Raw genomic sequence first — 24097 nt, 5'->3', positions numbered from 1 at the left:
TAACACACCAGTCAGTCCCAGCTAACACACCAGTCAGTCCCAGCTAACACACCAGTCAGTCCCAGCCCAGCTAACACACCAGTCAGTCCCAGCTAACACACCAGTCAGTCCCAGCTAACACACCTGTCAGTCCCAGCTAACACACCTGTCAGTCCCAGCTAACACACCTGTCAGTCCCAGCTAACACACCTGTCAGTCCCAGCTAACACACCTGTCAGTCCCGGCTAACACACCTGACTCCAATAACCAACCAATCTTGATCTTCAGTTAAAAATGCAATTTGTTTAAATCAGGTGTGTTTCTAGGGATGGCGAAAAGTGACACCAATCAGGCCCCTGAGGACTGGAATTGCCCTGGCCTGGTCTACGCTATCCATGATGTAGTGAAAATAATAACAAATTCATTTATGTGACATCTTTTTGAGTTTGGACCCATTACCCATTTTTGCTTATCTGATTTTACGGGTTTTCACCCACCAACCAAACTTCTGTGAGACCCTGAAGGTCCCCTTTTGATAGGCCACGACACCATACAAGTTTCAGCTTGAATCATTCCAAGTTTTCAATAGATATTTCTTTCTCCAAATTGTCCTTCAACTTGGATAGACTGAAACGCCTAAAGTAATTAATAAACAGAGTGTAATAAATATTGGTAATAACCAGTATATTGATAAGCATATCCTTGTCTATATCATTTGAATATGCTTCAAATAACCTCTGTAATGTTCTGAAACCTATTGGCTGTTTATCTTTTCCACTGAGGATATGACACATTTTCGAAGCAAAGTTGTCTTTTGTTAAAAGGTAAAGGCCAACACGGTTTAAAAACTTTTAAAACAGCCGCATTTATTGAAGGCTGGAATCAATCCCTATCGCGGAAATATCGCATGAGATCTGCAATGAAATGTAAAGGCAATTTCCGATTGAGCCGATATAGACAGCGTTTACAGTTAATGCCGTCTCCGCTCATTCTTTTTACATTTCAAACCAGCTATGAGACTACTCAGACAAAGCAGGCCACCCGCCATAAGGGGTTCCCGTGTGGCGCAGCGGTCTAAGGCACTGCATCTCAGTCCCTGGTTCGAATCCAGGCTGTATCACATCCGGCCGTGATAGGGAGTCCCATAGGGCTGCGCACAATTGGCCCAGCGTCGTCTGGGTTTGTCCGGGGTAGGCCTTCATTGTCAATAAGAATTTGTTCTTAACTGACTTGCCTGGTTAAATAAAAAAATAACTGAAATTAATGCAGGGTTTACAGGGTGGCTTCAGTCTATGCTGATTGGCTTTAAATTGAAATCCAACTATAACGCGGAACTTCCACGATGTCGACGTGCAGGCTACAATCCCTCCTGCAGTGCAGAAAGGTTAAATCATCAAACCCCTCGCAAGGAGGCAAAAAGTCAACCTCATTTGGCGCCATTCCAAATACCCCCCAGCAAGCAGAGTAGTAAGAAAGGGGCGTGAATAAACCAAGGGCAACCAATAAGCAAGACCAGCCATTATATAGGCGGCATCTCTGGTCTTTAAATAGCCTTCCTATATCCACATTATATCAGTAGTCGCAGTTGAAGTTACATTGTAGTTAGGTGAAACAGCCCAGTGTGAATCCATTTTGTATTTCTTCAACCTGGACATATTGCTGGACGTCATGACAAACTTTCCGACGCCGACTGGTTTGGAGAGCGCGGTGGCAGAGAGAGCAACGCTTCCCCGTCGCCATTCAAGCGTTTGTCGGAACTTATTTGGACCCGTCGACCATGATGCGCTGAACCGCGAGTTGAAGGCGAAGCTGAAGGAAATATCTGAACGAGACCAGCGTCGATGGAATTTCCACTTCGAGACAAACACACCAATTCCCGGGAGTTACGAATGGGAAGGAATGTCAGCGGACTCCACACCTGCCTTCTACCAGGAGTCGACGGAAGTTGGAGACATGAGGGTTCAGGTTGTGACATCAAACACCGACTATACCGCAGAGGTTGTCACTGATCATGTGCGTGGTTGTTGCCTCAACCAAACCCCTCTATCAGACTGTGAACAGACTGCACTTTGTTCCAACGAAGTTAACCAAGAGAATTGGTCCAATTCCCCCAATACGAGGAAATTGAACTCCAAATCAACAGAATGTATTCGGCGTAAGAGGTCGAGGACATCTTATGAACGTGCAGTCAACGTTACTCAAATTACAGGTAGGTCTACTTTTTCTTGGTAACGCCAAATAACTCCTTAATAAGCAACTCGTTTTAATGGCTTGCCGACTACATAACGATGATGTTCTCGTATGATTGACTCTAATGTGAATTAAAGACTAACCGTTCTACATTTCTTCCCCGCAGATTTTTTCCCAAAGAGAAGGAGAAGATCAACGTCAGAGATGAAGAGCACCCAGCCCAATTCTTCCCTCTCAATTCCTCTTGAACAAACGCCACGCAAAGCACAAATAATTCGATAAACAACGTGGACAAATCGTACCATTGCCTATGTGGAAAATTAGGCTATCTGCCTCTTTTTGTTATGTTATTATTATTGTCTGTCTTGGACAAAAAAAAAGATGGAGTAACCATCCAAAATATGTTGGCCTATGTTTATGCCAAAGTAACAATGTTTTGTCTTCTATTTAAAATATTGTTTAATTTATTTTATTTAAGTTTCAAATGTCTTTAATTCAACTAAGGTTTATGAGATATTGTTTGTCTGTTGACTTGTATCCGTGAAAAATACAATTAAAAACGATTTAGTTTACATTTTGCTGATGTTCTGCTCATTTTATTATTGAATTAGTGAGACTTCAAAACGAGTATCAGTGTGCTAACGAGGTGAACAGGGACACCACCTGCCCATGCCCACCCCTCACACACACTAGAGAAACAATAAGAGCAGCAGTCGTTCCATTTGACAGCACTTGAAGAGTGCCTCAACAAATTGCAGCAGCAGTAGGCCTATAGACTAGCCCTACACTGAATTAATATGTTATGTCTATGGGCATTGTTCAAGAAAATAAAATCAGTCTGCATTGTGCCTTTTTGGTAGATATACCAATCACGAACTTTCACTTGCTGTGCATAATCCCGCATGGACACATGGCGTGCGCACATAGAACAGCAGACACACTATAACCTAATTACCATCGCAGATGCTATTACCCTCACTGGCGATATGCAAATCAACTTATCCGTTCTACAGCATGTAAGCATAGACCAATGTGGGGGTTTTCCGATTGACTAGCCCTTAACAGGGTATCGGGGAAGATCTCTCTGATTTGTGCCTTAACACCTAAGACAGCTGTATAGTAATAAAACCAAACAATGTAACACGTAATCAAGATTTACACAAATGATTGCCGTTTATTTTCAAATTCTGTATTAACTCCAAGTGCTTTCGCTTTTCAATAATATCAGGCTATGAAGATGACCAACCGATAATGGCAGGTGCACACTATTTGACTTATCTTTTATAAAGAAAATACGTCTGGTGTACATAAAAATAATACAAAAATATTTTTTAAAGTTTAGAAGTGCAATACCTTTAAACAAAAATCTTAACCTACGTCACACGGGAGAGATGATTTAATGTGTCAACTTTGACATTGACCTAACGGTCCCTATAAAATAGACATGAATACATCAACCACAATGAAATGTATTAGATTTGGTCTGGTTCTAAGTGGGAGAATAAAGTATAAACTAATAGTTGTTTTATTGTGAGAAGAATGAGTAAGCGTGACTATATGGTAATGTGATGCATATACTTAAGTCAATAGTGACTGCAAAAGCAATCGTGCAACAACAGGAAGTAATAGATCCATGAGCGATGCGCGCATATACATTACGCAGTGGGAGGATGGGAGATTTGCAGTACAATTTAAGGTTCGCACGTCTCAAGGATTGGCCATAGAGCAGGAAAAGAACAATACCCTGAAGAATTTAAGTGGCCATCTGGCATCGTGGCTCGCGACATGGAAGAAGGGACATGTGGAGAAAGAGTGTGCCATTTCTTTCACCTGCAAATGCGGATTGGTGGCAAAATGAACGCTCCCAGACCCCCCGCGTTCTAACTGACAAAGTTACATTCTTCTTTTTCAGTTAAATGCGTTATTATTCTTACTTCTCGTGCCGAAACCCATTCGAATGGTTATTTTTAGTTCCAAACTCTATTAGCCCTTCGTTCTATCTGTAGGCCTAACCAATTAAGATCTATAGGCTACACAGAAAAAACACTTAGTGCCATTTTTGACTAATATCTTTATAAATTATAGATATATTTATATTTATACAATATTTATCTTTATACACTATCTTTACTTCAGATACGTTTTTAGACATGAATGAAAAACGAATAAACTAGTCTCGTACACAGTAGTGGTATATTATATGGTTATTGACTATAGTCACTTTTTCACAGCATTTCATAGTTCATTTTGGTTCCATATTTCATGGAGTTGTCAATATTATAGTCTGTACCTGCAGTAGTGTAGACTGAATTCTGCCCGGACTAGTGCACTTTCCTCCCATAACAGATGGTCTATATTGTGTCGCCCCAAGGCATCCAACTTTACCATCAATGTTTCATTAAATCTGTCCCAAGGGCTTGTCATTGCCCACCCACTGATAGAATTCCCTTCATGATGTAACTTTGTTCCCTCTCCTTTGTCCAGTGCGTGATACAGTGACAGTTGATCTGCCTGTAGGGGAGACTATATGACACACCACACGTGGACAAGCAGCTTTAATCGGCAATAGTTTGGTCTGCACTGTAACGGATGTTATTATAATGGAATCAAAAGGATGAAAGACCTCTATGTATTAATACTGTCTCGGCCCATCTGTGTATTAATACTGTCTCGGCCCATCTATGTATTAATACTGTCTCGACCCATCTATGTATTAACACTGTCTCGGTCCATCTATGTATTAACACTGTCTCGGTCCATCTATGTATTAACACTGTCTCGGTCCATCTATGTATTAACACTGTCTCGGTCCATCTATGTATTAACACTGTCTCGGTCCATCTATGTATTAACACTGTCTCGGTCCATCTATGTATTAACACTGTCTCGGTCCATCTATGTATTAACACTGTCTCGGTCCATCTATGTATTAATACTGTCTCGGCCCATCTATGTATTAACACTGTCTCGGTCCATCTATGTATTAACACTGTCTCGGTCCATCTATGTATTAACACTGTCTCGGTCCATCTATGTATTAATACTGTCTCGGTCCATCTATGTATTAACACTGTCTCGGTCCATCTATGTATTAACACTGTCTCGGTCCATCTATGTATTAACACTGTCTCGGTCCATCTATGTATTAACACTGTCTCGGTCCATCTATGTATTAACACTGTCTCGGTCCATCTATGTATTAACACTGTCTCGGTCCATCTATGTATTAACACTGTCTCGGTCCATCTATGTATTAATACTGTCTCGGTCCATCTATGTATTAATACTGTCTCGGTCCATCTATGTATTAATACTGTCTCGGTCCATCTATGTATTAACACTGTCTCGGTCCATCTATGTATTAACACTGTCTCGGTCCATCTATGTATTAATACTGTCTCGGTCCATCTATGTATTAATACTGTCTCGGTCCATCTATGTATTAATACTGTCTCGTATTAACACTGTCCCATCTATGTATTAATACTGTCTCGGTCCATCTATGTATTAACACTGTCTCGGTCCATCTATGTATTAATACTGTCTCGGTCCATCTATGTATTAATACTGTCTCGGTCCATCTATGTATTAATACTGTCTCGGCCCATCTATGTATTAATACTGTCTCGGTCCATCTATGTATTAATACTGTCTCGGTCCATCTATGTATTAATACTGTCTCGGTCCATCTATGTATTAACACTGTCTCGGTCCATCTATGTATTAACACTGTCTCGGTCCATCTATGTATTAATGTACTGTCTCGGTCCATCTATGTATTAATACTGTCTCGGTCCATCTATGTATTAATACTGTCTCGGTCCATCTATGTATTAATACTGTCTCGGTCCATCTATGTATTAATACTGTCTCGGTCCATCTATGTCTATGTATTAACACTGTCTCGGTCCATCTATGTATTAACACTGTCTCGGTCCATCTATGTATTAACACTGTCTCGGTCCATCTATGTATTAATACTGTCTCGGTCCATCTATGTATTAACACTGTCTCGGTCCATCTATGTATTAATACTGTCTCGGTCCATCTATGTATTAACACTGTCTCGGTCCATCTATGTATTAACACTGTCTCGGTCCATCTATGTATTAACACTGTCTCGGCCCATCTATGTATTAATACTGTCTCGGTCCATCTATGTATTAATACTGTCTCGGTCCATCTATGTATTAACACTGTCTCGGCCCATCTATGTATTAACACTGTCTCGGTCCATCTATGTATTAACACTGTCTCGGTCCATCTATGTATTAACACTGTCTCGGTCCATCTATGTATTAATACTGTCTCGGTCCATCTATGTATTAACACTGTCTCGGTCCATCTATGTATTAACACTGTCTCGGTCCATCTATGTATTAACACTGTCTCGGTCCATCTATGTATTAATACTGTCTCGGTCCCATCTATGTATTAACACTGTCTCGGCCCATCTATGTATTAACACTGTCTCGGCCCATTTTATTAAGCTAGGATGAAATGGTTGTGAGATTTAATCAAAAGACCTACTAAGAAGTCAAACACGGATGGCATTCTATCATGACCTCAGCAGAACATAATTCGGGACCATTTTCTGTCTAGGTTCACTAGGGCATGTTAATAGCAGAAACATCACATTCCCTCTACATGACTGACTTACTCTAGACAAGATACTTCATGTTTCTTGACATGTCGGCAGGGTAGCCAAGTGGTTAGAGCATTGGACTAGTAACCGGAAGGTTGTAAGTTCAAACCCCCGAGCTGACAAGGTACAAATCTGTCGTTCTGCCCCTGTTCCTAGGCAGTCATTGAAAATAAGAATGTGTTCTTAACTGACTTGCCTGGTTAAATAAAGGTAAAAAATTAAAATCAATAAATAAAATGTTGTTGATTCAATGCCAATTAGTGCAGTAGCATAGGGGTTTATTTGTCTCTCTACCCAGAATATGAGGACAATTCTGAATTTATCATAGACCAACATTGAAACATAGTAGCGATCACAGGCGTGATAAAGGATGTGTTTGTGGAGCAGCACGAGCTGTTATTTCCCTCTTTGTTGGTCAGAATACCAAGCCCGTCTTATCACAATGACCAGTAAGACCAGTCAACCGGACCTCTACAAAGCTCTAGAACCCAGCAGTGTCCCTATAGCAACACTTCTCTCCTCTCCCCTCACCCACCTCCAAAAGCACCACAATGACTGCCACAACGACCCCCACACTTACACACCACACTTGGAGAGGGGGTGCTATTGTCATGAGCACCCAGGCAGAAGGCAGGCAGGGCCCAGATGGTCATCTGCTCTTTTATCTGTGTGCCTACTACTACTGAAGGAATGGAAGGATCCCCGGAAGGCAAGCGGGATGAGGTCACCATCTGCTGCAGCTGAGGTCATCTGTCCAAAGCTCTGGTATTAGCCACGCCACTGGTCCTTCCATCCACCATCCCCCAAGGCACAAGACATGAGAGGGGAAGGGGGATCTAGGTGCAATTAACTCTTCCCTCCCTTTGGTCTTCATGGAATGGAGTCTACTCCGGGGGGGAGGCAGGGGCAAGGTTAATGTTGTGGGTTTTAAAGGGACAGGACAATGTATCTTAAATGTTATAGTCCTTTAAGGCACATTCCACACATACAGCTTCCAATGGGACATTGATATGACCTAACTTGGATGTAATAATCTATAACTAAATTATTGATGCAAGATCCATGGTTGAACAGAATTGTTTGACAATCACCCCCCCCCCCCCAAAGAAGTTATGGATATTTGCCACATTCATTTATTGGCAATGCAAAATCTTTATAAAACAGGATTGCTACACAATTTGATTGCATTGAAAATCTACATAAAAGCCCTCACCCCGACCCCAACACTTTAGTTCATATTTTGACGGTACATACATGGAGAACCTTTTGAAAACATAGTGTTATTATAACTGCCTACTTTTAGTATGGACATCATTCCATATTCACCATCAAAAACATAGTGTTATTATAACTGCCTACTTTTAGTATGGACATCATTCCATATTCACCATCAAAAAACACAGCTACCTTTATACTGAAGTGTTGGCTTTGCATATCAACATATTTCAAATCAAATAGAATACTACTGTTACTTTTTGATATTGTAACATTCCAATGCTCTTACACAGCTGGAATAATGTTATATATGCACTTTAATCTTATTTCCTTTTGATTGAGGGGAAAGTGTTTGAATATGGCGCTTGCTCACATTTCCAAGAAAAGTTCCCCCTGGAACATTGACAATTGCAGTAAATGAGAATTCAGAAACACAATCATATCCAGGATCTATGAAAAATATGTCCCGTCGGTGTGTCTAGCTGGCTTGTCCTGTAGGCTGAGGCACTGTTCTGTTCTAGGGAAGGGAGCACTGCAGCTACCTCGCTCTCCAACCAAGGTGCATGAATTGAGGAGCAAACTGAAGTAGAGAGGAGATATAGCAACTCTTGGGAGGACATTGGAATTCAATTAAATAATCTTTGTTTAAAGGCCAAAAGCTGAAACGTGTTGGTTCCACTTTTAACAATATATTTAATTTATTTTATTTAATTCGATTGTCCTCCAAGAGTTGCTAAATCTCCTGTCTATACGGTTCTTCTCTAGGGCAGGGTTTCCCAAACTTGGTCCAGGGGCCCCCACTGAGTGCACATTTAGTTTTTTGCCCTAGCACTACACAGCTGGTTCATTATCATGAAGAACACTGATCTCAGAATAATACAAAGAGAGAAAGCATTAAAATGGTTTTGGTGTTTCTCTGCATCAGGAGCTCTTATCCTGGCTGAGGCTGGGGTTGAGGGGTGGATGGAGGGTCGATTCAGGACCTCTTATCCTGGCTGAGGCTGGGGTTGAGGGGTGGATGGAGGGTCGATTCAGGAGCTCTTGTCCTGGCCGAGGCTGGGGTTGAGGTTGAGGGGTGGATGGAGGGTTGATTCAGGAGCTCTTGTCCTGGCTGAGGCTGGGTTTGAGGGGGATGGATGGAGGGGATGGAGGGTCGATTCAGGAGCTCTTGTCCTGGCTGAGGCTGGTGTTGAGGGTGGATGGATGGTCTCTTGATTCAGGAGCTCTTGTCCTGGCCAAGGCTGGGGTTGAGGGGTGGATGGATGGTTGATTCAGGAACTCTTGTCCTGGCCGAGGCTGGGGTTGAGGGGTGGATGGATGGTCGATTCAGGAGCTCTTTTCCTGACTGAGTCTGGGTTTGAGGGGTGGATGGAGGGTCGATTCAGGAGCTCTTGTCCTGGCTGAGGCTGGTGTTGAGGGTGGATGGATGGTCGATTCAGGAGCTCTTGTCTTGGCTGAGGCTTGGGTTGAGGGTGGATGGATGGTCGATTCAGGATCTCTTGTCCTGGCCGAGGCTGGTGTTGAGGGTGGATGGATGGTCGATTCAGGAGCTCTTGTCTTGACTGAGGCTTGGGTTGAGGGTGGATGGAGGGTCGATTCAGGAGCTCTTGCCCTGGCTGAGGCTGGGGTTGAGGGTGGATGGATGGTCGATTCAGGAGCTCTTGTCCTGGCTGAGGCTGGGGTTGAGGGTGGATGGATGGTCGATTCAGGATCTCTTGTCCTGGCCGAGGCTGGTGTTGAGGGTGGATGGATGGTCGATTCAGGAGCTCTTGTCCTGGCTGAGGCTGGGGTTGAGGGTGGATGGATGGTCGATTCAGGAGCTCTTGTCCTGGCTGAGGCTGGGGTTGAGGGTGGATGGATGGTCGATTCAGGAGCTCTTGTCCTGGCTGAGGCTGGGGTTGAGGGTGGATGGATGGTCGATTCAGGAGCTCTTGTCCTGGCTGAGGCTGGGGTTGAGGGTGGATGGAGGGTCGATTCAGGAGCTCTTGTCCTGGCTGAGGCTGGGGTTGAGGGGTGGATGGATGGTCGATTCAGGAGCTCTTGTCCTGGCTGAGGCTGGGGTTGAGGGTGGATGGATGGTCGATTCAGGAGCTCTTGTCCTGGCTGAGGCTGGTGTTGAGGGTGGATGGATGGTCGATTCAGGAGCTCTTGTCTGGCTGAGGCTGGGGTTGAGGGTGGATGGATGGTCGATTCAGGAGCTCTTGTCCTGGCTGAGGCTGGGGTTGAGGGTGGATGGATGGTCGATTCAGGAGCTCTTGTCCTGGCTGAGGCTGGGGTTGAGGGTGGATGGATGGTCGATTCAGGAGCTCTTGTCCTGGCTGAGGCTGGGGTTGAGGGTGGATGGATGGTCGATTCAGGAGCTCTTCTCCTGGCTGATGCTGGGGTTGAGGGGTGGATGGATGGTCGATTCAGGAGCTCTTGTCCTGGCTGAGGCTGGGGTTGAGGGGTGGATGGATGGTGGATTCAGGAGCTCTTGTCCTGGCTGAGGCTGGGGTTGAGGGGTGGATGAAGGGTCGATTCAGGAGCTCTTGTCTTGGCTGAGGCTGGGGTTGAGGGGTGGATGGAGGGTCGAGGTGGAGAGCTGCTCGTAGCTGGGTAGGCTATCCTGGCTGGGGACACCTGCCCCACCCTGTGACCTCCTCCTACCTTGCCCCTGTGCTCCCCCCATGTCCCCCTGGCTTGTCCCAGACAACAGCTGGGTAAGGGACTCTGCGATTTGGTTGAGTGTCTGGTCCATGCGTTGTATCTGTAAGTAGATGGACAAACAGAAAAGTCAATGCTGTACAGATCAATATAATATAATTAATAGATACTCTTTCTATTTTATTGTCTTGTTTTTGCAGAAAATGGAAATGTGTATTCTAATTTTCACGTTATCTGCCTTTTTTCAGGCAAATCACCAAATCCTTTTCATCTTGGGAAAACAAACCAAGACATTATCATCCCTCATTAAATGGGCTCCACATTGATCTGGTGTTTCCTGTATATAGCTCCACATTGATCTGGTGTTTCCTGTATATAGCTCCACATTGATCTGGTGTTTCCTGTATATAGCTCCACATTGATCTGGTACTTCCTGTATATAGCTCCACATTGATCTGGTACTTCCTGTATATAGCTCCACATTGATCTGGTACTTCCTGTATATAGCTCCACATTGATCTGGTACTTCCTGTATATAGCTCCACATTGATCTGGTACTTCCTGTATATAGCTCCACATTGATCTGGTACTTCCTGTATATGATCAAAAGAGTTTTAATGAAAGCCAAGACAAATAGAAAACGTGAAAGGTTTTGTAAATGAAACTCCACCCTGGTTTCTCAACTCCTGTTTAGGGATATCATTAGGGGACTGATTATGTCAGTATCGAGTGAATTCCCTCCTATCAGACCTCTGTGCTGGACTGAAAAGAAAACTGACTGTCCTCTGCAAAGCATCAGTCTGAACACAGTTGAACCAAATTGGTGGCTTTTCTATAGTCAAACTGACTTGGCACAAACCGATTTGGCACAAAATGGCTGCTGTGTGTCACTGAGTTGGGTGCTTAACATTGGCTGTGGGTAAGGTGGCACAAAATGGAGGGCTTTGAAATCTGATTAAAGGCACAATAGAAATGACACCTGTAGATGAGTAGCCGTACTCTGCTCAGAGAGCAGAGGGTGTAACGTGGCGTAACGTCCTACCTTGTCCTCCATCCTGTTGAGTCTGGAGCCGATGGTGTTGGTGCCTTTGTCTTTGGCTTTGTCTTTTGCCCCAGGAGCATCATGGTCCAAGTCATAGAACAGCAAAACAAGACGACGTAACAAGAAACAAGAAGAGACATAAGATTCTGTAAGATACAGTAGAGATATAGTACACTGTGTCCAGCCCCTCTAAGATTCTGTAAATTAGAGATATAGTACTGTGTCCAGCCCCTCTAAGATGCTGTAAGAAACCGTAGAGATATAGTACTGTGTCCAGCCCCTCTAAGATGCTGTAAGAAACAGTAGAGATATAGTACACTGTGTCCAGCCCCTCTAAGATGCTGTAAGAAACAGTAGAGATATTGTACTGTGTCCAGCCCCTCTAAGATGCTGTAAGAAACAGTAGAGATATAGTACACTGTGTCCAGCCCCTCTAAGATGCTGTAAGAAACCGTAGAGATATTGTACTGTGTCCAGCCCCTCTAAGATGCTGTAAGAAACCGTAGAGATATAGTACTGTGTCCAGCCCCTCTAAGATGCTGTAAGAAACAGTAGAGATATAGTACTGTGTCCAGCCCCTCTAAGATGCTGTAAATTAGACATATAGTACTGTGTCCAGCCCCTCTAAGATGCTGTAAGAAACAGTAGAGATATAGTACTGTGTCCAGCCCCTCTAAGATGCTGTAAATTAGACATATAGTACTGTGTCCAGCCCCTCTAAGATGCTGTAAGAAACAGTAGAGATATAGTACACAGTGTCCAGCCCCTCTAAGATGCTATAAGATACCGTAGAGATATAGTACTGTGTCCAGCCCCTCTAAGATGCTGTAAGAAACAGTAGAGATATAGTACTGTGTCCAGCCCCTCTAAGATGCTGTAAATTAGACATATAGTACTGTGTCCAGCCCTCTAAGATGCTGTAAGAAACAGTAGAGATATAGTACACAGTGTCCAGCCCCTCTAAGATGCTATAAGATACCGTAGAGATATAGTACTGTGTCCAGCCCCTCTAAGATGCTGTAAGAAACAGTAGAGATATAGTACTGTGTCCAGCCCCTCTAAGATGCTGTAAATTAGACATATAGTACTGTGTCCAGCCCCTCTAAGATGCTGTAAATTAGACATATAGTACTGTGTCCAGCCCCTCTAAGATGCTGTAAATTAGACATATAGTACTGTGTCCAGCCCCTCTAAGATGCTGTAAGAAACAGTAGAGATATAGTACTGTGTCCAGCCCCTCTAAGATGCTGTAAATTAGACATATAGTACTGTGTCCAGCCCCTCTAAGATGCTGTAAATTACAGTAGAGGACTGTTTACCTGAGCTAGTCTGGAACAGGGTCAGCTTCCCTAGAGACTGGTCCAGTCTAGAGGAGAATTAAACACATTGAATGCAGTGCTTTGGGTTATATACAGGTGCAGTCACGACACAGCATGCCACACTCACCTGGGTCAAAATCTGAGAGAGAAAGTCAGACACAGAATGTCATTTCCGTGGTGATAAGGAGGATATTTATTATTTCAATGTAAAAAAATTTTTTGTGGATTTTGACCCAGACAAGTGTGACAACAAAAAAAAAGACTGCATCCCCACTGGGCAAAAACAGGTTGAAACAACGTTGTTTCCACGTCATTTAAACCCTCAAAAATCTATGTGATGACGTTGTATCAACGTAGAAAACGAATTGGTTTTGCAAAACGTCACCAACGTGAGGGAGGGCATTCATCATTCATCATCATGATGTCTATGCCCAGTGGGTCTGTAGTGTGCAAGTCACATGCACTTTTATCAGTTGAGTTAATTACAATGGATGAGCTAACCCGCATAAAGACCTTGATATCAATTTCAAATGAACGGGACTTAGGAGACCGTTTGAGATGCAGCCCACCTCCTCTGTAGCTCCTTGATGCGCACCATGAGATTCAGGTGTCCTTGGGAATACTGCTCGATCACGTCTCGCACATCATAGGGCTTACGTGCTTGCTGCAGAACACACACAGTGTTAAACACCCTCAGCAGTAAAAACTCTGAAGAACTCAACAGATCAAAAAGCTGCCATCGTGTAAAAATAAGCCTTTCTAACACAGTTTGGGAAAATAAGTTTGAGTTGCAGACTAGAGAATATATGAAAAGATCTCTCTCTGACGTAAACACATCAGACAGTCATACCACACGCACACACAATTATTGAAAGCAGTCAAGACAATACACAGACACCCCCCACAAATGACATATTGCAGCTTTAAAGCTGAGAACTGTGACTTAAAACACATGTGGTTTTAACCCACTAATCTGGGAACTGTGACTTAAAACACACGTGGTTTTAACCCACTAATCTGGGAACTATGACTTAAAACACACGTGGTTTTAACCCACTAATCTGGGAACTATGACTTAAAACACACGTGGTTTTAACCCACTAATCTGAGAACTGTGACTTAAAACACACGTGGTTTTAACCCACTAATCTGAGAACTGTGACTTAAAACACACGTGGTTTTAACCCACTAATCTGGGAACTGTGACTTAAAACACACGTGGTTTTAACCCACTAATCTGAGAACTGTGACTTAAAACACACGTGGTTTTAACCCACTAATCTGGGAACTGTGACTTAAAACACACGTGGTTTTAACCCACTAATCTGAGAACTGTGACTTAAAACACACGTGGTTTTAACCCACTAATCTGAGAACTGTGACTTAAAACACACGTGGTTTTAACCCACTAATCTGAGAACTGTGACTTAAAACACACGTGGTTTTAACCCACTAATCTGAGAACTATGACTTAAAACACACGTGGTTTTAACCCACTAATCTGAGAACTATGACTTAAAACACACGTGGTTTTAACCCACTAATCTGAGAACTGTGACTTAAAACACACGTGGTTTTAACCCACTAATCTGAGAACTATGACTTAAAACACACGTGGTTTTAACCCACTAATCTGAGAACTATGACTTAAAACACACGTGGTTTTAACCCACTAATCTGAGAACTATGACTTAAAACACACGTGGTTTTAACCCACTAATCTGAGAACTATGATTTAAAACACACGTGGTTTTAACCCACTAATCTGGGAACTATGATTTAAAACACTCATGGAGTTAACCCACTAATCTGAGAACTATGATTTAAAACACTCATGGAGTTAACCCACTAATCTGAGAACTATGACTTAAAACACACGTGGTTTTAACCCACTAATCTGGGAACTATGATTTAAAACACTCATGGAGTTAACCCACTAATGTGGGAACTATGACTTAAAACACACGTGGTTTTAACCCACTAATCTGAGAACTATGATTTAAAACACTCATGGAGTTAACCCACTAATCTGAGAACTATGATTTAAAACACTCATGGAGTTAACCCACTAATCTGAGAACTATGACTTAAAACACACGTGGTTTTAACCCACTAATCTGGGAACTATGATTTAAAACACTCATGGAGTTAACCCACTAATCTGAGAACTATGATTTAAAACACTCAGAGTTAACCCACTAATCTGAGAACTATGATTTAAAACACTCAGAGTTAACCCACTAATCTGAGAACTATGATTTAAAACACTCAGAGTTAACCCACTAATCTGAGAACTATGACTTAAAACACACGTGGTTTTAACCCACTAATCTGGGAACTATGATTTAAAACACTCAGAGTTAACCCACTAATCTGAGAACTATGATTTAAAACACTCAGAGTTAACCCACTAATCTGAGAACTATGACTTAAAACACACGTGGTTTTAACCCACTAATCTGAGAACTATGATTTAAAACACTCAGAGTTAACCCACTAATCTGAGAACTATGATTTAAAACACTCATGGAGTTAACCCACTAATCTGAGAACTATGACTTAAAACACTCATGGAGTTAACCCACTTTAATCTGGGAACTATGATTTAAAACACTCATGGAGTTAACCTACTAATATGAGAACTATGACTTAAAATACTCATGAAGTTAACCCACTAATCTGAGAACTGTGACTTAAAACACTCAGGGTGTTAATCCACTAATCTGAGAACTGTGATTTAAAACACTCATGGTGTTAACCCACTAATCTGAGAACTATGATTTAAAACACTCATGGAGTTAACCCACTAATCTGAGAACTATGATTTAAAACACTCATGGAGTTAACCCACTTTAATCTGGGAACTATGATTTAAAACACTCATGGAGTTAACCTACTAATCTGAGAACTATGACTTAAAATACTCATGAAGTTAACCCACTAATCTCAGAACTGTGACTTAAAACACTCAGGGTGTTAATCCACTAATCTGAGAACTATGATTTAAAACACTCATGGTGTTAATCCACTAATCTGAGAACTGTGATTTAAAACACTCATGGTGTTAACCCAATTTAATCTGAGAACTGTGATTTAAAACACTCATGGAGTTAACCCACTGAGTGTTTTTCCCCTGTCAGAAACCGACATGATGTACAGCAGTTGTGTAAAGTACTTAAGTAAAAATACTTTAATTAAGGTGCTACTTAAATCAATTTTTGGGGTATCTGTATTTTGCTATTTATATTTTTGACAACTTTTACTTCACTACATTCCTAAAGAAAATATAGTACATTTCCCTTGACACCCAAAAGTACTCATTATATTTTTAATGCTTTGCAGAACAGGAAAAGTCCAATTCACACACTTATCAAGAGAACATCCCTGGGCATCCCTACTGCCTCTGATCTGGTGGACTCACTAAACAGAGAACATCCCTGGGCATCCCTTACTGCCTCTTATCTGGTAGACTCACTAAACAGTGAACATCCCTGGGCATCCCTACTGCCTCTGATCTGGTGGACTCACTAAACAGAGAACATCCCTGGGCATCCCTACTGCCTCTGATCTGGTGGACTCACTAAACAGAGAACATCCCTGGTCATCCCTACTGCCTCTGATCTGGCGGACTCACTTATCAAGAGAACATCCCTGGGCATCCCTACTGCCTCTGATCTGGAGGACTCACTAAACAGAGAACATCCCTGGTCATCACTACTGCCTCTGATCTGGAGGACTCACTAAACAGAGAACATCCCTGGGCATCCCTACTGCCTCTGATCTGGTGGACTCACTAAACAGAGAACATCCCTGGGCATCCCTACTGCCTCTGATCTGGTGGACTCACTAAACAGAGAACATCCCTGGTCATCCCTACTGCCTCTGATCTGGCGGACTCACTTATCAAGAGAACATCCCTGGGCATCCCTACTGCCTCTGATCTGGAGGACTCACTAAACAGAGAACATCCCTGGTCATCCCTACTGCCTCTGATCTGGAGGACTCACTAAACAGAGAACATCCCTGGGCATCCCTACTGCCTCTGATCTGGTGGACTCACTAAACAGAGAACATCCCTGGGCATCCCTACTGCCTCTGATCTGGTGGACTCACTAAACAGAGAACATCCCTGGTCATCCCTACTGCCTCTGATCTGGTGGACTCACTAAACAGAGAACATCCCTGGTCATCCCTACTGCCTCTGATCTGGTGGACTCACTAAACAGAGAACATCCCTGGTCATCCCTACTGCCTCTGATCTGGCGGACTCACTAAACAGAGAACATCCCTGGTCATCCCTACTGCCTCTGATCTGGCGGACTCACTAAACACAGATGCTTTGTTTGTAAATTATGTCTGAATGTTGGTGTGAACCCCTGGCTTTCCATAAATAAAAAAACACAAGAAAATGGTGTCATCTGGTTGGCTTAATATAAGGAATTTGGAATGATTTATACTTTTACTTTTTATACCTTAGTATGTTTATCACAGATATGTACTTTGGATACTTAAGTATATTTTTAACCAAATACGTTTAGACTTATACACAAGTAGTATTTTACTGGGTGACTTTTACTTCACTCATTTTCTATTAAGGTATCTTTACTTTTACTCAAGTATGACAGGTACTTTTTCCACCACTGATGTCCAGTATCTATCCTTCATGAGCCACTAGGTGTGTTTGACTGTAGAGTCAGTTTCTCTGTGCAGTGTGCTAACAGGGTAGAGCCGTGGGCCTGTAGCCAGGAGAGTAGCTACCTCAGCTGAACTCAGGCCTCGACTGACGTGGACTCAGACGTTACTGTACTTCAACACAGCCTCACAGTAGATGGTGTTCCAAAGATGTCACCAGATCAAACACACCTACTTCACACCAAACATAAAGACATTCTACACACACACACACACACACACACACACACACACACACACACACACACACACACACACACACACACACACACACACACACACACACACACACACACACACACACACACACACACACACACACACACACACACACACACACACACACACACCACCAGTCTCTTCAACTAAAACCCTGGAAAACACACTACAGAGTATTCTAGAACCCTAAAGACAGCCGGATCACTCAAACACTAAGCCCATACACACAACCATAATAACACTACAATCCAAAACCAAGTCCAAATCCTCCCCACTGCCACCCTCCCATCCCCTACACACACTACTGAGAACCCAGACACACACAGACTCAAAGGCAAACCCACAACTTGAGTGATGTCCGCTGTCCTGCTTTTCAGCCTGAGGGAAGAGCCTCTTCATTGATTGACTATGTTAGTTTTAGGCTGAGCTCCACAACACCTGCTCAGACAGCAGTGTGAAGCTGCCTGTTTGTCCTGGAGTCCCGGTGTGACTTGATCAAGGCAGCCTGTCTGGAAGGCAAACAGTCACACCGAAGTGAGGACAAGCAGACCCGTTAAGAGGACGTGGGGACAGGCAGTCCCGTTAAGAGGCGGGTAAACAGTCATCAGCGTGACATCATTGTCCCAAACACTATCTAGCGCTAGTCTGCGGCTAACAGCCTGCTGATAAAACAGGATATGCTGTGTGTTGGCTGCTGAGGGCAACCAGAAAGAACCAGGATGGGGGGGGCGAGAGAGGAGGGAAGAAGGGGGGCGGGCGAGAGAGGAGGGAAGAAGGGGGGACGTGTGAATGTATGGAGTGGATTGTAATGGTGTTAGGGTAGAGAGGGAAGGAGGAAAGAGCTGAAATAGCAGTAGACCTGGGTGCAAATACATGTGCATTTGAGTATTTATTTAAATACTTTTTTCTGTGTATTTGAGTATTTTCAAATAAACAGCCCAAAACAAGTACTTTTATTTGAGGATTTGAATGGTTATTTGTGAGAAAAAAAAAAAATTGTCGACCAAAATGTATGTGAAAGTACTTTCAAATTTTTCAAATGCATGGGTTAAATGCATGGGTTAAATGCATGGGTTAAATGCATTCGAGTCAGTGTATTTGAGTATTTGTTTTATACTTTCCAAGTCTATTTACAAATACATTTCAATATTCAACTACTTGTTTTTGTTTTTTAAATATCTGAATACTTGTTTGGAAAAGTAATTAAAATACCTGAAATGGTATTTGAACCCGGGTGTGGTAGCCTATACCAGAATGTAGGTAGTGGTATCTGTCAATACAGTGGATCGTTCCGCTGGTCAAAAACACTCCTACAAACAACGTACCCACCTGGAATTTCTTCTTAGCGACAAAGTAGCGCATCCGTAGGATCACGTGGATAGCTGCTCTGTGACTCCCCTGCAGCCTGTGTGAGGGAGATGGCTATGAGTGATTTTTTTATAGCACAGTATTCAGAAAGTATTCACACCCCTTTACTTTTTCCACATTTAGTTGTGTTACAGTCTGAATTGAACATTTATTTTTTTTTTTAAATTAAAAATTAAAACTGTGTCACTGGCCTACACACAATACCCCATAATGTCAAAGTGGAATTGTGTTTTTCTATTTTTGTTTACAAATGAATTAAAAATGAAAAGATGAAAAGTCTTGAGTCAATAAGTATTCAGCCCTTTTGTCATGACAAGCCTGAATACGTTCAGAAGTCAAACAGTTTCTTAACAAGTCACATAATAAGTTGCACGGACTCACTCTGTGTGCAATAATAATATATTTTGGAATGACTACCTCATCTCTGTACACCACACAAACAATTATCTGTAAAGTCCCTCAGTCGAGCAGTGAATTTCAAACACAGATTCAACAAAAAGGACCAGGGAGATTTTCCAATGCCTCACAAAGAAGGGCACCTATTGGTACTATAAAGCTACAGGTGTTCTTCCTAACTCAGTTGCCAGAGAGGAAGGAAACCGCTCAGGGATTTCACCATGAGGCCCATTGTAACTTTAAAACAGCTACAGAGTTGAATGGTTGTGATAGGAGAAAACTGAGGATGGATCAACAACATTTGTAGTTACTCCACAATACTGATCTAAATGACAGCGTGAAAAAAAGAACGCCTGTACCGAATATATCTATTCCAAAACATTCATCTGTTTTCAACAAGGCACTAAAGTAATACTTCAATACAATGTGGCAAAGCGATTCACTTTTCGTCCTAAATACACAGTGTTATGTTTGGGGAAAATACAATAGAACACATTACTGAGTACTACTCTCCATATTTTCAAGCATACTGGTGGCGGCATCATGTTATGGGTATGCTTGTAATTGTTAAGAACTGGGGAGTTTTTCAGGATAAAAAATGTAACTGGCGCTTAACACAGGCAAAATCCTAGAGGAAAACCTGGTTCAGTCTGCTTTCCACCAGACACTGGGAAATTAATTAACCTTTCAGCAGGACAATAACCTAAAACACAAGGCCAAATATACACTGGAGTTGCTTACTAACTATCGAGGAATATTCTCAAGACAAAACTAGTTAAGTAAACCATACTGTCACAAGGAAATGAATTTGTACAGTACCCTACAACAGTGGTTCTCAACTGGTTTTGCCTCGGGACCCAAATTGAACCAGGTCGTCTCAGTCGCGCCGCAATATTGGAATCGCAATAAATAATCATCAAAATACAATCTGGAAAACTATATTTGTATTTTCAAATGCTATATTGATAGTAAATGTAGCAATTATATGACAAGGGAACAACATTCCCAACTCTTTCATTGTCAATAATACCATTTTGCCCTTATGAAGAATATTAATAAACTCATTGGCTTGAGACCACAAAATCAACAAACATAGCACTGATAATAGCTCTATGTTGGAAATACTGTGATTGAAGAAAACATTTTCAGAAATTAAATTACTCATAAAAAATATGTGTTATCATGTCTACACACTTTCTCCTTGTTTTAAGTTATTTGAGTTCAGAGTATTTCTTCATATCTTATTATTATATTTTATACTCCCATGACCCACTCAAAACCTCCCTTGACCCAAATTTTGGCTGCGACCCACCAGTTGAGAATCGCTGTCCTAGAGCATGAGGGTAATTCTGTAGCTGAAGAGTGTCAGGGTGTGTCAGCATAAATGCTGCCTAAATATGACCCCGGCCTCATTTCTTCTGAATAAACAGATGGAGCCAGATTGAGACGGGGCCATTCCCTACAGACTACACTTCCAGCAGAGAGTTTAGGGCTGATTATCCAATGAGGCTTCATTCACAGCAATCACTGCCCACTGGACACAGACAAGTTGAACGTTTGGTTTTGATTTACATTTGGTTGCGTTGTAAACTAACGTCAAATAAATATAAAATTAACAAAAAAATTGTCTATGTCATTGGATTTAGGTAAAAAATGTTGGTGAAAAAGACTAAATTCCCTTATGTTGGCTTTTTGCAAAACCAATCAGTTTTCCACAGTGATTGAACGTCATCACATAAACATTTTTCAGGTTGAAATGACGTGGAAACAACATTGATTCAACCACTTTTTGCCCAGTGGGTGTCAACTAAGTGGTTTTGCAACATACAGTAAATAAATATATTGATGAATATGTATGTGGCTCAGAAACACTTATGTTTTATACTCAATGTCTCTGTCATTTGCCTCTGATAAAGTGGCTCAAAAAACACAGGTGGTTCCAAAACATCAGTGGATCGGTCTTTGAGTGTCGTTGTAAACACTAAGCCCAGAGTGGTGCTTTAACTAAGTGGTGGATGGTCCTGGTGCTTAGCATCCATTAGAGGGAACCTGTACTCTCTCAGGCCTCATCACCCTGGTAGAACCCGTACTCTGTCAGGCCTCATCACCCTGATAGAACCTGTAGTCTGTCTGGTCTCATCTCCCTGGTAGAACCTGTACTCTGTCAGGCCTCATCACCCTGATAAACCCAGTAGTCTGTCTGGTCTCATCACCCTGGTAGAACCTGTAGTCTGTCTGGTCTCATCACCCTGATAGAACCTGTAGTCTGTCTGGTCGCATCACCCAGATAGAACCTGTAGTCTGTCTGGTCTCATCACCCTGATAGAACCTGTACTCTGTCAGGCCTCATCACCCCGATAGAACCGGTAGTCGGTCTGGTCTCATCACCCTGATAGAACAGTGAGTCAGCAGCACACCACTCTGATCTGGGGAGGACTGAGAAAGGGAACTGGGGACATCCACCATAGAGGAAGAGGAGTTGAAAGGGGGGGGGGGTGACTGGGTAGGCAACTAATAGTCTATTTCAATCTATCGTCCCTGCACTCTTGCAGTAATCTTACCACCCCTACACAACCATACACACCAAGCCTAAACCTAGAAGACCATGCACTAACTTTTCCCCCTAGCCTGGACAAACACCCATGGATGTAATCATGCCTTCTCTCTCTCCATCTCTCCCCCTCTTTCACCAAAGTGACACTTGGGTGACAAGAGGAGAAATGACCTTGGTAGTGTGGGTCTGGACTGTGTCTGTCTGTCTTTCTGTTTGTTTGTTTGTTGGGGACAACAACAAGGCAGGCATATGAAAGGAGCTGAAAGTGACAGGAAAAGGTCATGTCATTACTGGTGTCAACACCCTGGTCTAAACAGCCACTCCCTCTCTCTCTGATCTCAGAGCAGCTGACACTGTGATCGTCACAATGCTAGATGAGGACCTGTGGCAAGCAACGTTGACTCCTCCTACTTTCTTTAAGCCAAAAACAACCAAGATGAGTTAACATCTTTGATTTGACACGTTATGAATGTCTATAGGTGCTACCTCTATCTTCATACTAGTAGCTGTTAATGACCGAGGGGAGTCTTAAATCAAACTACAAACAGCAGCACTATCACAAAATGGCCGCCCCCTCCCCTGCTATCACTGTGCTAAAGATTGTGGAGTCATCTTGGCTGTTATCTACCAGGGAGCTGAACAGTAGCTGCCTGCCAATCATTCCTCTCCAGTGCCCTCCCCTGATGGGAAAGAAAAGAGCTACCTCCTCGACTGCCCACCACTGCAATCAGGATAAGATAAACAGGAACCTTATCTTGTTGGTCAAAATACACCACGTTAACTCGTCAAAACAATTCCTACTGGCAAGAAAGGCCAGTAGGAAGATCCAGGAACGTTTTACAAATCTCAAATAACTGCTGTGTCATCTGAGCAAAATCTGCCCATAATAAGCCTGCATCTATCTATCTATAGCCAGTAGCTAGTAGACACCCATTGTTGGAGTCACAGGCCCCAATAAACCAATGATATACCTTACTGTACCTGACAGTAGCCTATCAGGGTAAAACCATTAGCCTATAACACACAGAGATCACTAGAGGACCTGATGTCATAGATCCTCATAGTTACACAGTGTGCTGATTATGACAGCCATTTTAGTGAAGGATAAATCAGTCTAATATGCCTAGAAAGTGATTATATATATTTTTTAACAATTTTGTACATTTAACCTTTATTTAACTACGCCAGTTGGTTAAAAACAAATTATTATTTACAATGACGGCCTACCACGGCCAAACCTGGATGATGCTGGGCCAATTGCAAGTAAAACTAAATGCATGCTCTTCAACCGATCGCTGCCTGCACCTGCCCGCCCGTCCAGCATCACTACACTGGACGGTTCTGACTTAGAATATGTGGACAACTACAAATACCTAGGTGTCGGGTTAGACTGTAAACTCTCCTTCCAGACTCACCAAAATTAAATCTAGAATCGGCTTCCTATTTCGCAACAAAGCATCCTTCACTCATGCTGCCAAACATACCCTCGTAAAACTGACCATCCTACTGATCCTCGACTTCGGCGATGTCATTTACAAAATAGCCTCCAATACCCTACTCAATAAATTGGATGCCGTCTATCACAGTGCCATCCGTTTTGTCACCAAAGCCCCATATACTACCCACCACTGCGACCTGTATGATCTCATTGGCTGGCCCTCGCTTCATATTCATCACCAAACCCACTGGCTCCAAGTCATCTACAAGTCTCTGCTAGGTAAAGCCCTGACTTATCTCAGCTCACCTCATCCCCATACTGTATTTATTTATTTATCTTGCTCCTTTGCACCCCAGTATCTCAACTGCACATTCATCTTCTGCACATCCTACCATTC

General features: G+C 42.6%; 2 protein-coding genes across 2 annotated transcripts; one reads left to right on the top strand and one right to left on the bottom strand.

The window, feature by feature from the left end:
• The first annotated feature begins 1490 nt into the window (after positions 1-1490).
• On the top strand, positions 1491-2741 carry LOC112238189 (cyclin-dependent kinase inhibitor 1B). The gene is made up of 2 exons (XM_024406763.2): positions 1491-2188; positions 2336-2741. The coding sequence occupies exons 1-2, from the start codon at positions 1648-1650 to the stop codon at positions 2449-2451; spliced, it is 657 nt and encodes a 218-aa protein (XP_024262531.1). The 5' UTR covers positions 1491-1647; the 3' UTR covers positions 2452-2741.
• A 7690-nt stretch (positions 2742-10431) lies between these two features.
• On the bottom strand, positions 10432-19349 carry kcnq1.1 (potassium voltage-gated channel, KQT-like subfamily, member 1.1; the record flags this gene model as incomplete). The annotated part of the gene is given in 5 exon segments (XM_042317951.1): positions 10432-10775; positions 11715-11776; positions 13034-13080; positions 13603-13697; positions 19274-19349. Coding segments are annotated over 5 exon segments (508 nt in total), but the record flags the coding sequence as incomplete, so codon positions are not given.
• Positions 19350-24097: the final 4748 nt, after the last annotated feature.

The sequence above is a fragment of the Oncorhynchus tshawytscha genome, unplaced genomic scaffold (assembly GCF_018296145.1).
Source record: "Oncorhynchus tshawytscha isolate Ot180627B unplaced genomic scaffold, Otsh_v2.0 Un_scaffold_3036_pilon_pilon, whole genome shotgun sequence".
NCBI classification, from domain to species: Eukaryota; Metazoa; Chordata; class Actinopteri; order Salmoniformes; family Salmonidae; genus Oncorhynchus; species Oncorhynchus tshawytscha.
The sequence above is the reverse complement of the archived record's forward strand: the minus strand, read 5'-3'. Positions and strand labels throughout refer to the sequence as shown.